The 22,408-nt window shown below is 36.7% G+C and overlaps 1 protein-coding gene and 1 pseudogene across 2 annotated transcripts; both read right to left on the reverse strand.

The window, feature by feature from the left end:
- Positions 1-7,946: 7,946 nt before the first annotated feature.
- Positions 7,947-8,525, reverse strand: LOC145096137 (uncharacterized). The gene has a single exon (XM_079033906.1). It carries the CDS (start codon positions 8,523-8,525, stop codon positions 7,947-7,949), a length of 579 nt encoding a protein of 192 aa, XP_078890032.1.
- Positions 8,526-10,595: 2,070 nt separating this feature from the next.
- On the reverse strand, positions 10,596-15,846 carry LOC145093816 (putative disease resistance RPP13-like protein 1; annotated as a pseudogene). The gene is made up of 2 exons (XR_013703099.1): positions 12,004-15,846; positions 10,596-10,921 (listed from the first exon to the last, which is right to left on the reverse strand). The product of XR_013703099.1 is annotated as a putative disease resistance RPP13-like protein 1 (transcript).
- Positions 15,847-22,408: the final 6,562 nt, after the last annotated feature.

Consider the following 22,408-nt stretch of genomic DNA (forward strand, 5'->3'; position numbering starts at 1 on the left):
GACCTGGAAATGGTGGTTTGCCTTTTGGATGACCAAGATATGAGGTTATCTCCAAAGTATAGACAATAGCCTGATGTGGATCTTTGTGTGTCTGGACAACCAGCCCAATCGGCGTCCGTGTAGCCAATGAGAGACACGTTGCTAGGTTTTGTCATGTGAAGACCAAAGGAGATGGTGCCTTGGATGTAGCGAAGGATTCTCTTCAATGCATTGAAGTGGGGAATGTGAGGTGCATGCATGAACATGCAAACCTGTTGAACAGCATAGGTTATGTCTGGCCGGGTGAAGGTTAAGTATTGGAGGGCCCCCACCAGGCTACGATATAATGTAGGGTTGTCCATGAGTTCTCCGTCGTTTTCACTTAGTTTACCATTAACATCAACAGGGGTGAGAGTTGGCTTGCATGACAAGAGGCCGGCTCGTTCAAGGATATCTGAAGCGTATTTTTGTTGAGAGAGAAATAGGCCAGTTGGAGTGTGAGTGACGGAGATGCCGAGAAAATGACTCAAGCGACCAAGATCTTTCATTGCAAATTCATCGGATAGTTGTTTCATGATGGTTGAACGAAGAATATCGGATGATGTGATGAGGAGGATGTCATCGACGTATAAAAGAATGAAAGCCATGTCATCGCATTTGCGGTAAATAAATAATGAGTGATCACACTGGCTATGATTGAAACCCATAGAAGACACAAAGTCAGTAAAGCGTTGATACCATGCCCGAGGGGATTGTTTCAGACCATATAGAGACTTTCGTAGACGACACACATGAGTCGGATAGGACGGATCCCGAAAACCATAAGGTTGATGCATGTAAACGGTTTCTGCGAGTGTGCCATGAAGAAAGGCGTTTTGGACGTCTAGTTGATGGATAGACCAAGAATGAGCCAAGGCTAAAGTGAGTACAATCCGTATAGTAGCCGGTTTAACGATCAGACTAAAAGTGTCACCACAGTCAATGCCAACCTGTTGAGACCTTCCATCACAAACAAGACGGGCCTTGTATCGCTCAAGGTGACCGTCGGAAGTTAATTTGTGCTTAAAAACCCACATACATCTGATCACATTCATATTGGGCTAACGAGGTACAAGTTCCCAAGTCTCGTTAGCAATAATTGCATTAAATTCATCATGCATGGCTTTATTCCAGGCTGGGCTAGAGAGGGCAGCAACAGGAGTTTTTGGAATGGGTTCGGGATAAGTGTTGGTGTGAAGGTTGAGTGGTTGGCTCGGTTTAGTGATGTTGGACATGGAACGGGTATGAATGGTCCGGGTAGGAGGTGGGGGAGGTGGGTTGGGGGTTGTTTCAGTGAAGGAAGGAATAGGCGAGACAGGAGGCCGCTGATCAGCAGTTTGAGGGGCTTGAGTGGTGAGTTTTGGGCGACGAGAGTAAGTATGAAGCAAGGGGGGAAGAGAGGTGGCAACCTGATCTGTTTCGGCTGATGGAGGGGTGGTATTAGGGGTGGTATTAGGGGCTGTTGGGGCAGCAGAGGACCATAAAAATGGGTGTGGGTCGGTTTGAAGAAAAGAGTAGGACGGGGTGGGAGTAGGGTTGAGCGGGAAACAAAGACATCCAAAAGTATGTAAGTGGGTGTAGGATGGGTGTTTAGCATATAAGATGGAGGTAGGAGTTAAATATTGTTTGGTTTTGGTGGGAAGTATGTTAAGAAGATAGGTAGCCATTTGTAGGGCATGATGCCAAAACGAGGGAGGGACGGATGAGTGGGATAGAAGGGTTCGAATGATGTTGTTAATAGATCGATTTTTTCTTTCCGCCTTCCCGTTTTGAGGAGATGTATGAGGACAAGAAAAACGAAACAACATTCCATTTTGTTTGCAAAAATTGTGAAACTGAACGTTGTTGTATTCGGTTCCATTATGACATTGAAAAGTTTTGATTTTGCATTCAAATTGAGTTAAGATATAAGTGGAAAATTGGGTAAAGATGTTGTATACATCAAACTTGCGGATTAGGGGGTAAGTCCACAAAAAATTAGTGTAATCATCTAATAATAGCATGTAATATTTATGTCAAATGGTAAATGAGTAGATGACATAGAATCATAAAAGGGCATTTTTATTTGTTTGCCAAAAATACATGACTGACAACGAGGAATTTTAGAAGTAGTTTAACAATGAATAACATTATTTTTGTTTAAACGACGAAGTAAATCTGGTCCCGGGTGCCCAAGGCGTTGGTGCCAGACTTGTTGAGAGATGGCTGAAAAAGCAAAAGGAGTGACAACTTGAATTGAAGAAGGAAGAAGCGGGTACAGATCTCCGGTGCTATTACATCGAAGGATAGGTGTCCGCGTCCGATCACTACTAGAAAAAAGGCCTTTTACGACGCTCATTGCGCGTCGTAAAAGGCTCAGACGACGCGCAAATGCGCGTCAAGGAAGGCCCTGTCATAAAGAGAGACGACGCGCTTTTGCGCGTCGTCTATAGACGACACGCATTTACGACGCTCATTTACGACGCGCAATTACGACGCGCGTTTACGACACGCAATGCGTATCAAGGAAAGCACTGTCATAAAGAAAGACGACACGCATTCTCGTGTCGTGACCTTACGACGCGCGTGTTAATGACACGCAATGCGTATCAAGAAAGCCCCTGTCAAGAAAGGCCATGTCATAAATGAAGATGACACACATTTTTGCGTATCGTAAATTTAAATGTTTAAAAAAAATATTTATATATTTATTAGTTTTTAAATTAAATTTTCATTTAATGTCTCATAATAAAAATAAAATACCATATACAAAAAATACAATACATTGCATAAAATTTAATGTCATACAATTCTATTTTCTTACAATATATAAATTAAATTTACATTGTTATTAAGAGGTTTTCCCTAACAATATAACCTAATACTACATTGCTATAATAAAGGGGCACCTTCTTGTTTCAGTAACTTGTCATTAAGGTGTCTGAAGAAGCTCTAAAACCCTTCATCATGTCTCTTAGCTTCAATATCAATCCAACTCTTTATCAAGAACAACACGGAAATCCTACACAGTAATCATGTCAGTTGTACAATATCAATATCAACTAATTAATAATACACATGGTATGTATGAGAGTGGAATCAACCATATTCAAATCAATATCAACTAATCAATAATCATGTCAGTTGTAGAATATTAACTAATCAATAATCAATATCAACTAAACCACAACACAACTAACACAAAGATATTAGCCACTTTTTTGCATCAGAAAACAAAATGAACTTAACAAACCTGCAAATCAAGAGAAGTCATGAATGACCCTGTATAAACTCTAAAAAAAGAAAGCAAGTAAAGTTAACAGATTAGATAAAGTACTAGACAAAAAAATACAAGAGTGAATTATTATAAATAAGAATAGAAGGAGCACCAATTTCATCCAAAACTTCCTGAACCTATATGTATCATCAAATTACCAAATTACCCATAAACTATTTAAAATAAATTAAAATTTTGTGATTTCCTTTTTGTAAATTAAAAAGTGAAAGGACCAAATGTGTAATTCCGGAAAATTAAAATTACAGGGACCATAAATGTAATTTATGCATACCTCCCAAAAGAGCTTAACTGTCCAGCTTCCTTCAGTGTAACCACCAGTGTACCGTGTGTTATTCCTCAAATCATCAACATCAAATGTCATGGTTTCCACCAGAAAGAAGCTTTTTTTTAATATTAAAAACTTTAGTTGATTTAATTAAAAAAATTAAGATAAATCAATTTAAGCAATACTTAATACCTGATTAAATTCACTGGCATTAAACAATTTCAATCAAGATGGGGATATAAGATATGTTAATCCTCTATAAAACGCATTTGAAAGTGGCAATACCTGTAAATAATTAGTGGCATCAAATATAGCAAATTTTGTTTCTTTTTCCGAAATGAAAGGGTAAAAAGGTCATTTTAGAGAGATGATTATACCTGTCGGTTAAGTTTATAATCTACCATAGCATATATATACTGCAACTTATTATCATTTGTGACAATGACATCTTTACCCCCAGTTTTAAGTTAAACAACATGTCGTTTTCCAGATAACTCTTCATTAACTGTAAAATCTAGACACATATCCTTCACATCACTATCATAATGCTGCAATAATATATCAAGAAAAGAAGAATGAATTATAAAGTTTGGGATCTAATGCTGACATCTCATCAATAAAGCTGTAACGACCTAGAAGCTTTTGTACAAAAACATGGGAGAAAGAATAATCTAGTAATTACTAATTAGTAAAAAGTAAATACCACTTAATTCCATCAGATGTGGCTATTGCAATATCTAAGTTTTGTGCAGTGAAAACTGAAACAGTGTAACCTCAAAACTCAAAAGTCCCTGGATTCTATAAATAATTAGATAGTAATTACTAATTAGCATGCATATATATACAATAAAGCTAAATCAATCAATAGTAATAGTAGTTGAGGTTTACCGAGTTATTTCAGCATGCCACAGTGGTAATATTGGTGCTTGACATACTAAAAGAGTTACACCAGTAGGAACAAGGGAACAGCAGGAACTGGAACATTGGAATACAACCTATAGGATCTTCTGTTTCCACCTTAAACTTGTCATTGTCGCTTCTGATTCGAACAAATTGAAGCTTTATATGATTGGAGAAGGAGCTAAAGGAGAATGAACCTTCAAATATGTTATGACTAAAATCAATGTACTCACAAAAATTGTTTGAAGAAATATCAAACAACTTAAGAGATGTTGTTACTAAGATCCAATTCACCGAGATTCTTCGACTCACAGAACCCTGTCAAACGACAAAAATAAAAATAAAAAAAATATGCGTAAGCCATGAAACTCAAAAGGTAATTAAGTTATAAAAGATTAACCTTCAAGAAATATATTACTTGCATTTTCATGGTCATACAAGTTCAAAAAGATTAAGCATCAAGGAAAGGACCAAAGGTAATGTTACAAAATACTCACAAAAATGAAATGTGCATGCTTTAGATATATAACTTACCATGATTTGATAATGAGCCATTAAGATTATTGTGAGCGAATGGGACAGCTCTTAGGGAAGATAATGCATGTATTGCTGAAGGGATGCTCCCAACAAGACTGTTAGAACTCAAATCCAAGACCTCAAGATGGTGGAAAGATGCAAAAGCTGGATGACAACAAGAGAGTGTTACAAGTCATGTGTTATTGACGATTGAAGCTAGATAAGGTCCCACCTCTGTAATATTTAGCTGTTTAGTTGCAGCATCAACAAGCCTTGATTCACTCCCCCCTAAAAGTTACAAAAAGAAATATAAAAAACAAACATTTTTCAGAAACTGTTTAATCTAGAAAAGGGTTTTGTGTATACTAAAGTTGTGCAACATAAACCAGCAAGAGAATCAAGATACTTTTTCCCATTTATGTCATACACATATGAACCCTATCATAACAAGAATCAAACCTTTTTCACAATAGACATAGAATATACAAAATTCCAATACTTATAAATGTTAATAATCTTTACCTCAGATTTATCTATTACCAATGGATGCAATTCATCAGGCTGCCATCTAGCAGTGAAAGGAGCCAACATGTCATGTCCCTTATACCTAATATTGGAATAGAAGCAATCAGAAAACGATTTTTTTAAAAGAAATCCAATATTTTGAGGCATAGTATTAAAGATGCATTGCTATAACATACCCCTTACGATCAACTGCAGAATCATCAGTTTGTACAGCTTCTATACTAGTCCACCTCACCATCACACTTCTAGAACCTCCAACATTTTTTCTATGTGAACCAATCTATAACATATAACATCTTATTAAATTCAAATCATTAGAGTTGTAATCATAAAGCCTGTTTTCATCTGAGTGTCAGTAACTACAAGTCACATGAAGCAATGGAAAAAAAAAAGTAAGTGGAAAATACGCTATGAATTATGAAAACAAACAAGTTATAAACTTTCATACTTTTGCAATGCTAAAAATTTAATAGCTTCTCTATTTATTTAGATAAACAGGTCCCGCGCCCCAAGGAAATTTCAATGTTTCATAAGCTATTAGGTTTAATTATGATGGAGAATATAAATCTAGCCGATATCATATTAGCAGAATACTAATTTTAACAAGGATCATATATAGTTCAATAACATATATTCCTGATTTAATTCGTGTATTAAACTGATTTTGATTCTGATTGTGTGCATGAATGGGAGGAATAACTAATAAGAGGGCCTAACCTGTGATGCAGCCCTTCGAAATAGATTACTCATCTTCTCCTATATTTTAGTGAAAAAGCTCCAAGAATCAAGTGAATGTTAAAAAAAAAAATCAATATTGATATCCCTTTTGTACGCCCTTAAAACTTGATAGAGACAGAAACTTGATAGAGATAGAAAGGGAGTCAACATGGAGAAAGAGAGTATGTCGATTGTCGACCATGTGGTGTGATGTTTATAGTTGGCTTTTAATAATCGAAATCAGATAAAGATCGGATCGGAGATGTTGAGTTTCATCCTGTTGAGCAACTCGGTTTCATGGGAGTCGCATATTAGGTAACAGGGAGAAGAACGATGGTAAGCACAACATACCTTTGTGTAACCAGAAGAGGAGAATCGAACCCGTCAATCGGATGTTGGTGATGTTGTGTTTGTTCACATATAACAAATTTACCCCCACATCCAACACTTTGAGAATAAACAATATTGAACCAATTAACGAACCTTAGAGAGTTTATCGCCACCAAGATGATGCAGATGCACGAAAAAAACCAGAATCCTTTTTTCTTGATTGAGAAGATGAAGTTGAGGGATGAATGAGAAGTCGTGTTCCCCTAATTTGCTGAATGGATGAAGAAATAGGACCAAGGATAGAAGCACAACTAGACTAGGGTTTGTAACGTGGGGAGTCATTGTAGATGGAGTAGGGTAGAGGTGAAGAGGAGTGAGCGGGGTACTTCAAAATTTTGGGGGATTTTCCATGTTTCTAGTGGTGGCGGCTGCTAGGTTTTATAGAGAGTAGCAGGGGAGAAAATGAAAGAAGATATTACTATTTCAAATGTGTTATGTTTGATTAGGGTTTGCACATAGAAGGAAGTGAAAGTCGATCGGAGAAGAAGGGGTTTGCAGAGAGAAAGAAGGGAGAGAATGAAGTCGATCGATTTGGCGGGTGTAGAGAGTAGAGAGGAAGAGGAAGCGGGTGTTCAAAATTTTGGGGGATTTAGTTTCCCCCCTGAGTCCCAGAAACGCGCGTTTTAAAAATTATAAAGCGACATTTGTAGAGGACGCCCTTTTTATTATAGGTGCCCTCCGTGTTTTTAATATTTTTACATGAGACACTAATTTAAGGGCACTCAGTAATGCGCGACCTAAATCCTTAAATTTTTTGAAGAGATGACACTTTTTTAATGTCGCTCTCTAATGCGTAACATAAATCAAAGAGCGTCGTGTTTTGCGCGTCGTAAAAGGCCTTTTTTCTTGTAGTGGATAATCCTTCACAAGAAAACCAAAAGCATCAAATTCAATGGAAACTTGGTTGTCGGTTGTGAATCGACGAACTGATAATAAATTTTTGATGAGATGAGGAGAGAAAAGAATGTTGTTAAGTTTAAGAGGTGGAAAAGGGGATTTTAAGATGGTATGACCGGATCCGTGTATGGGTATTCTGGAACCGTCACCAACCGTGATATAATTTAATGTATTATTGTTAAAATGAGACGAGATAGTACCTGAGTTGTTTGTCATGTAGGATGTGGCACCGGTATCCATGTACCAATTGTTGTCCGGAGGGTTGAGGGACATGGTGTATAGAGCTTGTCCCCGGTTGTGGAAGTTGCCACGGCCCCTGCTACTATCAGGTCGAGGTTGAGGAGAAGGTAGGGTTCCCGGGTTAGTAGTGGAGATCAAAGCCGTGTGGGATGCTTGGTTGGACTTTCGGGTTTCCTCCATAATAAGCTTGGATCGGACATTTTAGAAATCTGGAAGAGGATCAGATTGTTGAATCAGCATGGCAATCCTATCGTATTGTTCGGAGAGACCTGCAATGATTTGTAAGACAAGGCGTTTGTTAGAGACTGGAGCTCCCACATTAGCAAGTTGATCCGCAAGTAATTTCATGGCTTGGCAATAGGATGTAACATCAGAAAAATTGTCAAGGCGGGTGGTGGTTAGCTTATGTTCCAAATAAACAGCCCGAGAATTTTTGTTGTCTTGGTAGATGTTTGCAAGGGCTGCCCAGGCTTTGGCAGCAGTGGAGTCAAGAATAAGAATGGCGTGAAGAAGGTCGTGGGAGATGGTGTTGTAGATCCACTGAAGTACTAGGGCATCGAGGCGGGAATGAAGTTGAAGATCAGCTGGTGCTTTTGCTTTATCTTTTTCAGAAGATGAGGTAGCAGGTGTAGGGGGGATGATGAAGTCGATGACTTCAAAGGCCCTGCAATGAATCTTAAAGAGCTCGGACCAGGTGGTGTAGGAGCTGTTTTCCATCTCGAGTTTGATGGGAATGAAGTTGTGAATGTTGGTAACAGTGAGAGCAGGGTGGAGAGCCATTGAGAAAGACGTGAATGGTAGAGATCAGAAGAGAGAGGTTGCCGGTAATGAAAAGAAAAAAAAATAGGGTTAGGAGAGGATCAATTGGAGCTCTGATACCATGAAAGAATAGGCTTTAGAATCGTGTCCTTTGATTTCATTGTGCTCTGAATAAATACAATTACAAAGTGCCTTTATATTAGGCAATATAATCTACAATATCTTTACAATATATAAAATATTCTACAAGATATACATGCTGAAATACAACGATATCTAATACCTACTTTAAAGCTTTCCGTAAATCAATTTACTATATATTATGTCGGGTGTGATGGAATTTATCAATTTTGTATGGATTATAATATGTGAGAAATCTAAAACAATTAAATGGAAAATTCTTCAATTTGATCGGAGGAGGATCTTATCTTGAGGGCTCGATGCTAATCCCAGTTTTTCTTTATTTTTTCTTAGTTGAATAATCAATTTGTTACTAATTGATTCTTATATAATATACTCGTTTATTAATATTTTATCCTAAATTGTTCACTTTGGGTGATAACTTCAGTCATGCTTATCAATATAAAATAGTGAGTATTGACCTTCAAAAGTCCTTTGTGGTTGTGGATGGGTCTAAGTGGTTTGATCTTCTTAATGAACCATACTTTAATGCAACTACTGGTGACTTCCCACTTGATGAAAGCATATTGTTTGAATCAGATGATGACCTTAGAGATGTTGCATAGATGAATTCTCCAAATTTGTAGCATATCATTTATTTTATTTGTATGTTTATATTGATATTTAACTTCTATGCCTTGTTTTCATTTTTGGGCTTTGAAAAAGATTCTTTTCTCAGCCAAAGGCAAAGCAAGGGCATTGTTTTTTGATTCTTTTCTATAGGTTATCTGCGACATTGATTTTTAGGTGATTGATTAGGTGTTCAGATGAGTGTAGTTGTCTCCACTAATCCAAGTTATTTCTCTTTCTTTGTCTCATTTTTTCTATCTACTTTTGGTTAGCCGTGTAAGTTAAAAAAAAACTATCATTTAATCGTATAAGCATAATTCTCAAAAGTAGATTTGTTTAAGATCTAGAGGACCCTAGTGATGGTTGAAACTTGTAAAGCACATGATTTAGAGATTAAAGTCCTTAAAAACTCAACTTTTTATGCCTATGCACATAATGGTTGTTTCCATCATTGCAAGAATAAACTCTCGTCTCACATTATGTAGCATAAAAATGTTGAGGGTCAGTTGTTGCTAAATCATGTCTAGATTCGGAAAATTATTTTAATAAATTCATGAATTAGGGTATGGCCTAAAAGCTCAAGTGTGACAAATTCTCATTAACCCCGATATGTTCCTGCCTTTATAATAACAAATGTTTTTCTATTAATGATTAGAGTTATATGCAAGAAATAGCAACACACTTCCATGGATTTGTTATTATAGCATCCTATTTTCTTTTATTCATACTACAACATTGTACTTGGAGAATTTTACCTCGTTATAATAATAATATCATCCAAATATAAATAACAACGCACTTTCATTGATTTGTAATTAGAGTATTTTTTAGAAGTACTTATTAGATATAAAAATTAAAAGTACATTGATATAGTTGGTTAAATTAGCAACCCAACCTTGTAGGCACTTGGTAAGCATTTGTTAGCCCTCCATTATTACGAAACACATATTCTAGATACTCAAGATACAAAGTCAAACCGAGTCAATTGGTCAAGGAGTGTCTGGGTCAATTACAAAAGTCAACGGAAGTTAGTTACATCAGGAGCATGGAGTCTGTTACAAATGGCTGGGAGGTAGGTACTGAAAGAAATTTAAAGAGGGAAATTGAATGATCTAAATAAACTAAAAGGAAAGCAAAGAGAGCACCTCCTCCTCATCGGCCTTCCCCATGAGAATACAACTCCCTTGTGGTGAACTTGAATGTTTAAAGAAAAATCTGAAGAAGAAATTAAGATGATAGTCTGAAACAAGTCTTGACATGTTAAATTTGGGGATTCTAATCTGTCCTGAGGAAATCCATTTAGAACTTAACACTAACATTTATTCAGATGGGACCATATCATGAGCGCAAATCTTAAATACTCATTTACTTGAACCCAACCAACACAAAATAATCCAATCTAATTATATTCCAACTAAGGGTCTAAGGAAGACCCTTAGTTTTATTTGGTAACAGTAATAAGAGTACCAGATGTACAAGAGTATTTAATTTGATATCTTGCTGTAATCAGTTCCAGCAAAGAGCATTGGACTATTTTTTCAACTTCACAAGTGTCGAAGTTGGTTTCTCATCCGATAGACAGAGTGAGCAATTACAAACCATGTTTCCTCTCATATGCAGTCCTTTCCCAAATTATCAACAGTTGAATACCCAAGTAGTATTTCCACCTACACATCAAAATTGAACTTTTTTCAAATTTAATCAATTCAACACCATGGTATCGAAATCCACCATATGTTTTTTAAAATTTTAAAATATTTAAATTGTTAACCATTTTGATCTATTTTGCAATCCACCATGGCCCTTCCATGTTCACAACTACATGACATTCACCAACAAAAGAACTATCAGATATTGATAAATATACGTTATGCTGAGAAAATCTCTAAGGGCTGCTTTTAGGGTGAAAGCATAATGCATTATCTGATTTATGCATATGTGTACTAAAAGAAGTGAAAGGCAGATGGAGGGGCTTATCTTCTGACTAATTTTGCAAAATACAGGGATACATGTAGATTCTCAAACTCAAATATGAAAGTGTTCAATTTCTCAAAGTGACCTACCAAATTTCATAAAGCAAGATGGTTATACAACTGCTAATACAAGTCAGAGTTACATGCCAAAGACTACAAATTGTGGTGACTTCAACATCTTGGAACAGCAGACGGTTTCCTCTGTTTTTGTTCTGTTTTCAGTCTAAATCTCAAACTCAGAGACTGCAGAATAAATCAAAATCGACCTATTTAATGAAACTTCCATTCGCTTACTTCATTTGAATTTTTAAAGGTGGTGATGGGTTTACTTAGTATTACTTTTAATAGGTTAGATAGATCATTGAATAAAGAACATAGTAATCAGTAGCTACCAGGGAATACATTATTCTAAATCTGACTTGTAGAACTTTACCAAATAATACAAACTCCATGATCAATCCTAATTCACAAATTACTTTAGAATTTTGAATATTTTGTTTTTCTTAAAGATTTGAAGTATTTACACTTGTTACCCATTTTGACTTATTTTGGAATTCATGGTGGGCTTCCCATGTAGACAACCTCAATCGTATTCAAAAGCTATAAAACAAAAAAGAAGCAATGGCATGTCCATCTTGGCAACCATATATTGGCGCGCAAACATTTTTTTATATATACATGCTTATGTTGATATAATACTTGCATTTTGTTGATTGAAAAAAAGCAAAACCAATTATTATATTTATAATTTATCAAAGGCAGAGGGAGAAACATACCTTCAGATTAAGCTTGTAACTCCTCAAGTTATGTGAATGTAGGGGATATGTGAGACGAGGGGCCAGTATTTACCACTCCTTTCTTTCAGATTTTGGCATTCAAATATAGTCAAACTCAAAAGTGAAGGCAGCAACATTTCCGGTAGATCTCTTGTGTTTGGGCAGTTGTCAATGGTGAGATGCTGCAGAGAGGTGAGGTGTTGGAGTCCCATTGAAACTGATTCCACTTTCTCAAATATACTTATGCCAAGACGTTTAAGGGATGAAGGAAGAAGATGGGACAACTGACTGAAATTACTCACGTCTTCTGACTCTCCACCTGTTAACCGCATGTCCACAAGTGAGGTTGGGAAAGTCTGTGGGCCCCACTTTGAAATGGGCTTCTTCAACCCCCCTATTTCAAGGCAACACAAGTTTAGAGGCCAAAGCCCACAAGAAAAGGAAGCATCCATGCTTTTACAATTTACTATTGCCAGATGTGTTAACACATGGAGTTCGGCAACTCGTGGTCAGGAAATGACACCATATTTCGACAATTTTCTATTACGAGATCCCTGAGGTGATTGAAGGAACTCAATTCAGTGATCGATTTCAGATTTGGCCGATCAGTTATGTATACAGATTCAAGCATGAGTATGTTTGAGTTGATCAGAGGCTTCTCGTGTCCTCCTATCAACTCCTTTTCCGATAATTTATTACAATTCCGGATGGTAAGTGACTTGAGGCTATTTGGACAGTTGCAATGCTCCAAGCTTTTACAACCCAATACGGCCAAGATGGTAAGAGATGTTAGGTTGCTTCCACAATTATCCTCCTCCTCTTTCTCTCTTAAACTTACCAATTTTGAACAATTACTTACTTCCAACTTCCTTAAATTCACAAGATACTTACCTGCCTCTGCTTCTGATTCCCACAAGTATCTTATTTCACTACACTCTTCAATGCTTAGTTCTTCAACTGCCCCAAGATATTCTATAACACCTCCCCACACCTTATCATCAAGTCCTAAGATATTACTAATATTCAACTTGGTGATCGATGAAACTACACGGACCAAACTTCTTAACACTTCATGGCCACAACCATGAATCATTAGAACCCTCAGTGAAGGTAACGCTTCAAGTGAGACTCTAACCAAATTAGGACAACTTTCAATATGAAGCTCTTGAAGGCATTGAAATGATGTACGGACAACCCCACTATTATTGGTTGACCATGCCTCCCACCCATCCATATCATAAAACCATAATTTTTCAAGTGAAGGGAATGCAAGACCGGTCCCAAGTGACTCCGGACCCACAACTTTTACCTCATTCATCCCTCCAATATACAACTCCTTAAGTAATGGTAACTGCCCAAGTGGCGGTAGAAATGTACAGTTTTTACAACCACTTATCGAAACACGAGTCAGCCGACCAAATGAGGGATCCCCAATCCAACTTGGAACCTCTAAACCTCCGTATGACGCAATTCCTAGGCTTTTTAGTTTTTCACTACAAGGCTTCAGCACATTCAGGACCTCCTGTTTCCTTTCGAGAACCATCAAATACATCACTCCATTCTAAATCTAACTCGCTTATCTTCTTTTCAGATAAGTTCGCTTCCTGTGCATGCACTGAGACTTGTACTTTTTCCAGCCCCTTAATGGTAATTTTCCCTTGGAGATCCTTTAAGTCCTTAAGCTCGGTTATTGAAATTGCATTGTTTCCTTCAATAACGATCCCATAGAGAGTTTGTAGGCTTTTCAACTCAAGAATCCCTAAGGGAATCTTCTTTACACGTGGAGTATTCCTCATGTCAAAATGTGCAAATTTATAAGCTTTGAGAAGCTCTTGGGCAACTTTTTCAAACTATAACAGCCAGAAACAATCAACGTCTGTAAATTACAAAGGTTGCAGACATTATCCGGTAGACATGCTATTTCAGTTCGAGATAAATTAAGATACCGCAAGTGCTTCAAACTACCAATGGATTCAGGTACCATGCTTATGTTAAGTTGACACAAACTGAGGACCCTTAACAAAGGTAACTCGTGGAGTAGGTCATCCAGGACCTTATTCGATATGTAAAATGTTCTCCAACTTTCTTTTATCCCAGCATACACTGCTAAGAATGTTCTCAAATTTCTAGCTCCTTTGAATGCCTCGAACCTTTTGTAAACCATGTAATCCTCACAAACAAATGACATATGGTGGTATTTTTCCAAAGCTTCCTTCCTAATTTCCTTCTTCATCTGGATGTCCAACCTTGAAAAAAATTCACCCTTCACAGATTTGGCCAAGTCATTTATCAGGTCATGCATCACAAACACCAATTTGTCATCAGGGGCATGTTGAAAAAATGACCTTGACAACAACTCGTCAAAACCTTCATGACCCAAGCGTTCCATCGACTTGCTTGTGGTTGATTGGTGCACAAACCCTTCTGCCATCCACAACAAAATCAACTCATCCTTATTGAACAAATAGTCTTTTGGGAACAAGGAGCAGTATGCAAACAACTGCTTCAAAGAGGCAGAGAGATCATTGTAGCTTAGTCTAAGAGCCGGAACAATCTCATCTCCCTTTCCTGGCCCCCATATCTCACTATTCAACACTTCCTTCCATTCTTCCTTGTCTGTTTTTGTCCTCAACAACCTCCCAAGTGAGATCAAAGCTAATGGCAAACCGTCGCATTTGTTGATAATACCTTCACCATGTGGTTTTAGTGTTGGATGTGAGTCAAAGTTGCTTTTTCCCAAGGCATGTTGACAAAATAAAGATAGAGCATTGTCATGTGACAAAACCGAAAGACGGTAAGGTTGGTCATACCCCAATTGGGTCAGCAATGATAACTTCCTAGTCGTTATGATAATTTTGCTTCCAGCTGCCCCTTCGCGGAATGGGCGTTCCAGAATTTCCCAATCAGCATAGCGTTCACTCCACACGTCATCAAGAACAAGAAGAAATCGTTTTCTTGAGATCTTTTCTTTTATAGCTAATTGAAGCAAATTTAAATCCTTAATGTCGTGGTTTTCCCCACCTATGGATTCAAAATTTCAAATATAGTTTTGCTTATACCGAAGATATCAAACTCGTCGGAAACACAAACCCACGCCTTGAGTTCGAAGTGATCCTTCCGTTGCATTTCATCATACAAAACTCTAGCTAGAGTGGTCTTACCCACCCCACCCATACCAACTATGGGCACGATGCTAAAGTTTCTATCACTTGGTTCATCCCGCAGTAGCTTATGGAGCAACGCATCCTTATCATCTTCACGACCAACAACGCTAGATGCATCTATCAAAGAGGTCTGTAATCTTCTGTTCGTATGCTTTGGGCTTTCACCAATCACACTTAAACCAAGATTATCTTTTTCGTCTACCAGTTCTTGTAACTTGATGGTAATATTATCTAACTTGCTACGCATCCTAGTACTTAGTGAAAAATTTGTGCAACAAGTCGGGATTAGCTTTTTTACCAAGCTGGTGGAGGCTCCAGATTCATCAGTCAACTCTCGATGCATAGCTTCGGTTGCCAAATCGTCAAGCACGTCATCTATATCATAAGCTAAATGTTGGAGGCCAATCAGCCATCTTTTAACAGCTTTATTAACTATCTCCTTCTGAGAAGCATCATTAAGCAGATCCTGGATCTGTCTAATGACCTCTTCAATTTCTTGAGCTCAGAATCAATTCCCTTGGAACGAGCGATCTTCTTCAAGGCTTCAGAGGCAAGCTTTTCAAAGACCACTGTTAAGAAGGCAGAAAGAACGCTTTCAGCCATTGTTTATGATAAGAAGAGCAGAGAATATAGTAGAGATGTGGATGAAACCGATGCAAAGGGGATGATGTCAATTATTGTTTAGATGTGGATGAAGTGGAAGCATAAAGAGAACAATCTGAATTTTGCTTAGTGTAAAGATGTGGACAGAATTAACGCACATCACAAGTTAATTTGTGGCCCTGAACATAAAAGATTATTGTCTACAAACACAAAATATTAGAGTTATTAACTAAAGGATAGTAATTACAAAAATTTATTTACCATATTATTATATTTTAACTAGCGATATTCGTTTGTTATGCGGTTATAATTAAAATATTGATAAATATATGTTATTAAAATAAATATATTTTTATTAATAACTTTAAATTAATAATTTGTACACTAATTTATTATAAAATATTTTAAGTATTTTAAATAAATGATAAATATTATCAAACATGAGTGTACGGAATTATTTTCGTAATTAATTTATGAATATCAAATGATAGATCTCATATTATTCTATTTAAAGCCGCATCATCTTAATAATCGTCATATGTGAAAATAAAAAAAAAATTAATTTAGATAAACATATTTTATTTGATATTATTTTAGTGAAATTTATATAGGTTATGTGTGAACTTGAAATTACGATGTAGGTTTTCATATTTAACATTTTATTTATATCTTTATTGTTTTTAATAAATTTTAAAACTATCTTTTGATACATGTTTTATATTTAAATTTTTAATATTTTTAATTTAATTCAAACTATCTATTTCGAGAAAAAAAGTATTATTATAAAAATTAATTTTTAATCATTTTTTTGTTAATTTGACATTTGATTTAGATCTTATATTTAAACTTTTTAGCTATTTCGAAAAAATAGGTTTTTCTACAAATATATGTTTTTTTTAATATAACAATAACGTTGTTGTTAAATTTGATATAATAATCCGTATACTAAATTGATATAATATATTGATTATTTTGAATTATATGATAGTGTATATATATATATATATATATATATATATATATATATATATATATATATATATATATATATATATATACTAGCAAGGTCTAAGGGTCATGCTTAGCACGGCCCACAGAGATTTCTTTGGTAAATTTTATAACAATTGTAACAACATTAAGCATGTAAGGTTAATATGTAGATATTCAATGTACAATGCATGACCAAAAAGAAATTGAAAGTGCAGTGCTATCAACACATAAATGAAGTAGATTGATATTTCCTGCCTTCTGCTCGTCATGAAGTTACAGTTGGATTCAAGTTCACCTTTTAATTTCTGAAACATTTTGTAGCCCTCATAAATATGATTATAAATTGAAATAAAAGGAGGCTAAATTAGTGAAGTAGTCATGATATATAGACATGTTAGAAGTTTAGATCAAACTGATTTTGTACACCTAGATTAAATCCAAATTGCAGAACAAGCTGTTCACACTCATTGTTTGGACGAATCTTGTCAATTGATTCCCTACATGTATAAATAAAACAAAATCACATTTAAAAGTCATTCATAGGAAAAAGGAATATCAAGCATTAAACCAGTTAAATTAAGAATCTCAACATGTATAATATGAGACACGGGCCACTAGCTTTATCACCGATCATTTAAGAAATATTACTGTTTACAAATGAACCAAAAAATACATTCAACACAACAGAAGTGTGTTGTTCTTCATAACATATAAAATTGACGTTTTAGGACTTAAATTCATATCTAATTTATGTTTTTGCATTTCATTTTCCATAAAAATAAGATTTTTTTTATAAAATCACAATATAAATACCAACACATGAGAATATAATGGGTAGGAATTAAATGTCGCTAACTTTTCATTTTCATAAATTATGACAGTATCTTAGATCATAAAGTAAAGTACTATTGTGGTGAAATTACAAAAAGAGCATTAAAATTATTTTTTGTTAAGGGTTAAATACATAAATAGCACCCTACTTTTATTTTCTCCTGTTAAGAGGTTGTACTTTAGAAAACTACGTTATAGCATTCTACATACAATTTTTTTCTTATAAAGACATTAATTCCTTCCACTTGTGACGCTATGAGATTAAGTATAAAAACCTATATACCAAAAATACCATTCTAAGTTTTACAACCAAGTATCAAGGAATTTGAAATATAAGTATCTATTGGCACATAGTGTTGATCTTACCCGTGGTTCAGGCAAGCACACTTGGGGATAAATATTCAAGATCATGGTGGCCATAGGTTCCCATAACCCTAGCTAAGTATTTATAAAATCGTAACATGTCAAAAAGCCAACCAAACCTATATATAAGATGTGAATTATAAAATTAATTAATACTTGATCTACATATAGATTACCTCCAGAATCTTGCCCACATGAAAAAACATATAAGTTTCAGTAAATTACTTACAATCACCGATGTGAAACAAAGTTATTGAAACTGCATACCAAATTACCAATACGCCAACTATAAAATATTATATTGAAATCATAGATGAAAAATATAAATAAAAAGTACGTATTACTTACCAATTTTCTAGCGTGTAGCACCTAGTTCCTGGTACGTAAATTTCATTTTAGTATTTTTCATTTTAAGCCTTGGACTCGGCGAGTTGTAGGTCCGACTCGCCGAGTAGAGACGGGACCCGAGACACATTTAAGTTGGTGACTCGGTGAGTCCATATCCTGACTCGGCGAGTCACCGCTGTTTGATGAAACCCTAAGTTTCAGGGGTTTGCACCCTATTTAATCCCTCTTCTCCGTCCCCAAGCTCGCCCCATTCACCCCTAGCGCCCTAATCTTCGTTCAAGCCTTATTCCTTGAGAGTTTGAAGCATTCTTAGTGTGTTTTTGAAGTTTTGGAGAAGGGAGAAGAGTGGATCAAGAAGAAGAAGAGGAGGTCAGCCATCTTTGAGCAATCTCAGTGTCTTCCTTGAGGTAAAACTCGATTTCCCCTCTGTTTTCGTGCTTATTGTTCCTTATAGCTCCATTAAAGTCCTTCTTAAACCATTTCCAAGCTTGTGTATGTTTGAGGGTTTGTAATAAGCCGAGTAACCTCTAGATCTCGGTGGGATCGAACTCTAGGATCTTGGATCTACTGCCTTTTGTGGACCCATATTGCATGAAAACCCTAGATCTACTCCTTTGGTGCATTTTGAACCCTAAAACCCTCATGGTTGCTTATTTACATGTAAAGCTGGAAACTTTACGTGTTAATTGAGCCTTAGGATCACGGATCTATGTATGGCATAAGTTGGTTTCAAGCAGAATCGCGTGTGTAGAAGTTGCATGTGGCCGACTCGGCGAGTCGTTCATCTGACTCGGCGAGTCGAGTCGCGAGTCCCCGAGTTTTCCCCCTTTTCGTGTTGCTGAGTGGAGTAGTGAGTCACGGGGTGTGACTCAGTGAGTTGGAAGCCGAACTCATCCATGAAGGAACTCGGCGAGTCAATGCCCTGACTCGACGAGTTCAAGGCAATCTTCTTAGATCAAGAACAGACTCGATGAGTTGTTCATACAACTCGGCGAGTCGCAGCATAAAGTGTTCATCAGATGAAGATGAACTCGGCGAGTTATTCATACAACTCGGCGACTAGGATGAAGGACTTGGACATCAGTTTAGAAGGAGAACTCGTCGAGTCAACGCCTAACTCGACGAGTAGAGACGGGATTCAAGACAATCGATTGGATAAGGTCTCGGTGAGTTGGAATGCCAACTCGGCGAGTCGGGTCAACTGAAAGTTGACTCTGACTTTGACTTATGACATGGTCAGGGGTAAAATGGTCATTTTACCCAAACGACAGTTAGCAGTGATTGATTGAGTATGTTGTGGGAATTACAGCCGGAGGATTTCCGGAGCAGCATCAGCAGCAGTAGACAGTCAGTTCCCGATCAGATCAGCAGCTACTTCGAGGTGAGTTACCTTCCAGTAGCGGTGGGTCTACGGCCACAATGCCGGCCAACCAGTAGGAGTCGTATGTTAGATGATTGTCTTTGTGATATCATCTAGGTTTGCTACTACCTGATATGTTATATGTGATAGAAGTAGAGATCAGTTGTTAGGACCGAAGGGTAGTCAGACACCCCAGAAATGTCTGACAGTATGTGAGGATATGTTTGCATGCTGTCCTGTTATGTTATATGCGATAGAGGTAGTAGGAGGGGACCAGTCCCCGAGGATCGGTTGTTAGGGCCGAAGGGTAGTTCAGACACCCCAGATCTGTCTGATTATGTGTTATGTTAGAATATATGTGTAAGTAGCAGTAGGGGGTGAAATAGTCCCTGAGGATCGGTTGTCAGGGCCGACGGGTAGTCAGCACCCCAGAATAGCTTGACACGGGTAGTCAGCAACCCAGAATGGCTTAACACGAGTAGGACGGCACCCCAGAATGGCCGCTCGGGTAGTCGGCACCCCAGAATGGCCGTATCGGGTAGTCAGGCACCCCAGAATAGCCTGGCAGTATGTATGTTATGTGTTTGTATGGTATGTGGTACGATGGGGGAACTCACTAAGCTTTGTGCTTACATTTTTCAGTTGTTATTTCAGGTACCTCTTCAGTTAAGGGGAAGGAGCAGGCGCGGTAGCGGCTCATCACACACACTCATTGATTCCACAGTTATGAGATTATTTTGGGATTGATACTCTGATATTTTGGTTATTTATATGTTGTGGATTTTCAAATTTGGTTTTCGTTGTGATATGATTTAATTAAACAATGTTTTAATTATTAATGTTTTCTTAAGTAATGTTTTAAAAACGAAGTTTTTGGACGTGAAAATTGGGTCGTTACATACCGTGTGTATTTTCAAATCCATATCTGTTTGGGAGACACTTGGATGGCCAGAAACACTTTGAAATTCCTCTAGTGATTTAAAAGTAGTTCTTTCTATCTCCATTCTATATAAGAATTATTGAGTTTAACCATGTGGTTACTTTTCAGATTCATCTTCTTTACATAAATTTTACTTATAAGACAACTTATTTCAGAACCTCTATTGATGTTGGTCTTTGTCGTTGAGATTTAGCATTTAATTGTTTTGTTGAAGAAGCAATAAAACCGTACCTTTTGTCATCAATAGACTCCAAGAGCTTGTATTAAATTACCAATTGAAGCCCTTTCAACAGAAAAAACCCTGCCAAGAAAGATGAATATGGATGAGAAAAGAACATAATCAACCTAAAATTTCTTGAAAGTCTTATTTAATTGTAGAAAATTTCATAACTAATTTGAAGGATTTTCCTATTTCACCTGTGATTGACCTTCACCATGTAGAATACATGCTTAACTAAAGTACGATCGCTTTCCACAGCTCTATAGTAATCTCTTATAACCTTGTTAGCATCATTTTTCCAATTCCTCTAAAAGAAAGTAAAAATTAATGTCTTGAATGAGGAACGAAAGCCGTCTGGTTTCTTTTTCCTACCTATAATCGACTAACACCTAAATTACTAATGCTGACTAGCGGTACAAAAACTTAAGAATATGTAAGAGAGGGAGGGGCTAAGGGTTTTTTACTCAAGATATCAAAAGATAGGGGTGGTATATCTCGATTCTAATGTAGCTTTCCTTGAATATCATCAAGCAGAATCGATTGAGGCCAAATTTGCATAGATGTTCGTCAACATAGGAGAGAAAAAAATGGGAGTTGGGATGGGAAAATTCAAGTCCTTCATGATTTTCAATCACATGTACCTTGGTAAGTGCTGAAAATTACAATCAATTTAGTATAAGAATGTATGAAAGCAAATTAGGAGTCCAAATTATAAGAAAACAAAAAGACAAAATTTAAACTTACTTGTACAATCGTTGATGTTAAAGAGGACCTTATGCGACAGAGAGAAAAAGATGAAGAGAAAACACACATAACCATTTACCCTGCGTCTTTGATGAATCTGAATAGAGACTGGCGATAACTTGTTTCACCCATTAAAGGTTTCTTTTGTTGTGACGATTTTGATGAAATCAATTTTGAAGGATCACATGTTCGCATTAACTTTGATCCATACAGAACTTCCTTTCAAAGATCAATTCAATAAAAGTCTCCATTACAACATTATGAACGTCTCACCGGTGTAGGGTTCAACTTCCAGGATCGTCGATCGAGTGCGAGGGGTGGTGACACTGATTATTAAGAGAAGACTGAGAAGAAAGAGAGAAGAGGAGAGTGATGGGTTCTTTAATCAGAGAATTTAGAAATAGGTAGAGGGAGAGAATTGGGGGGGGGGGTGAATGACGGTGGTGGATTTGGCACAAAACCTTGAGAAATTGATTTTAGGGTTTATAGGAATTGACGATAAGTTTGTAACAGGTATAAATATGGAGCGGTGGAGGGAAGTTTTGGTGGTCTCGAAAGTCTAGGGAACATAAAACAGTAAGCGGTGGAGAAGTTTGACATGAAACGTGTCTACCTTTGTGGAAGATATACATTGGGCTACAAAACGGTGAGAGTGGGAGAGTGGAAGAACAGGGATTCACGCGCCTTTAAAGCAACAATGCGTGAACTTGAAAGCCAAAGATTAAGAGATAGGGTTTTTGTATATAATAATGATATATATACACACACACACACATATATATATTATAACTGCATAATCTCAATCGTTTGAATGACTTCTACCTGCGAGTTACTCATGAATA

Source organism: Lactuca serriola, chromosome 3, assembly GCF_051521515.1.
Source record: "Lactuca serriola cultivar US96UC23 chromosome 3, Lser_US96UC23_V15, whole genome shotgun sequence".
Taxonomy (NCBI): Eukaryota; Viridiplantae; Streptophyta; class Magnoliopsida; order Asterales; family Asteraceae; genus Lactuca; species Lactuca serriola.

Bases quoted from the DNA above. Each gene is read 5' to 3' on its own strand.
- LOC145096137 (XM_079033906.1), bottom strand. From the start codon at position 8,525: ATGGCTCTCCACCCTGCTCTCACTGTTACCAACATTCACAACTTCATT.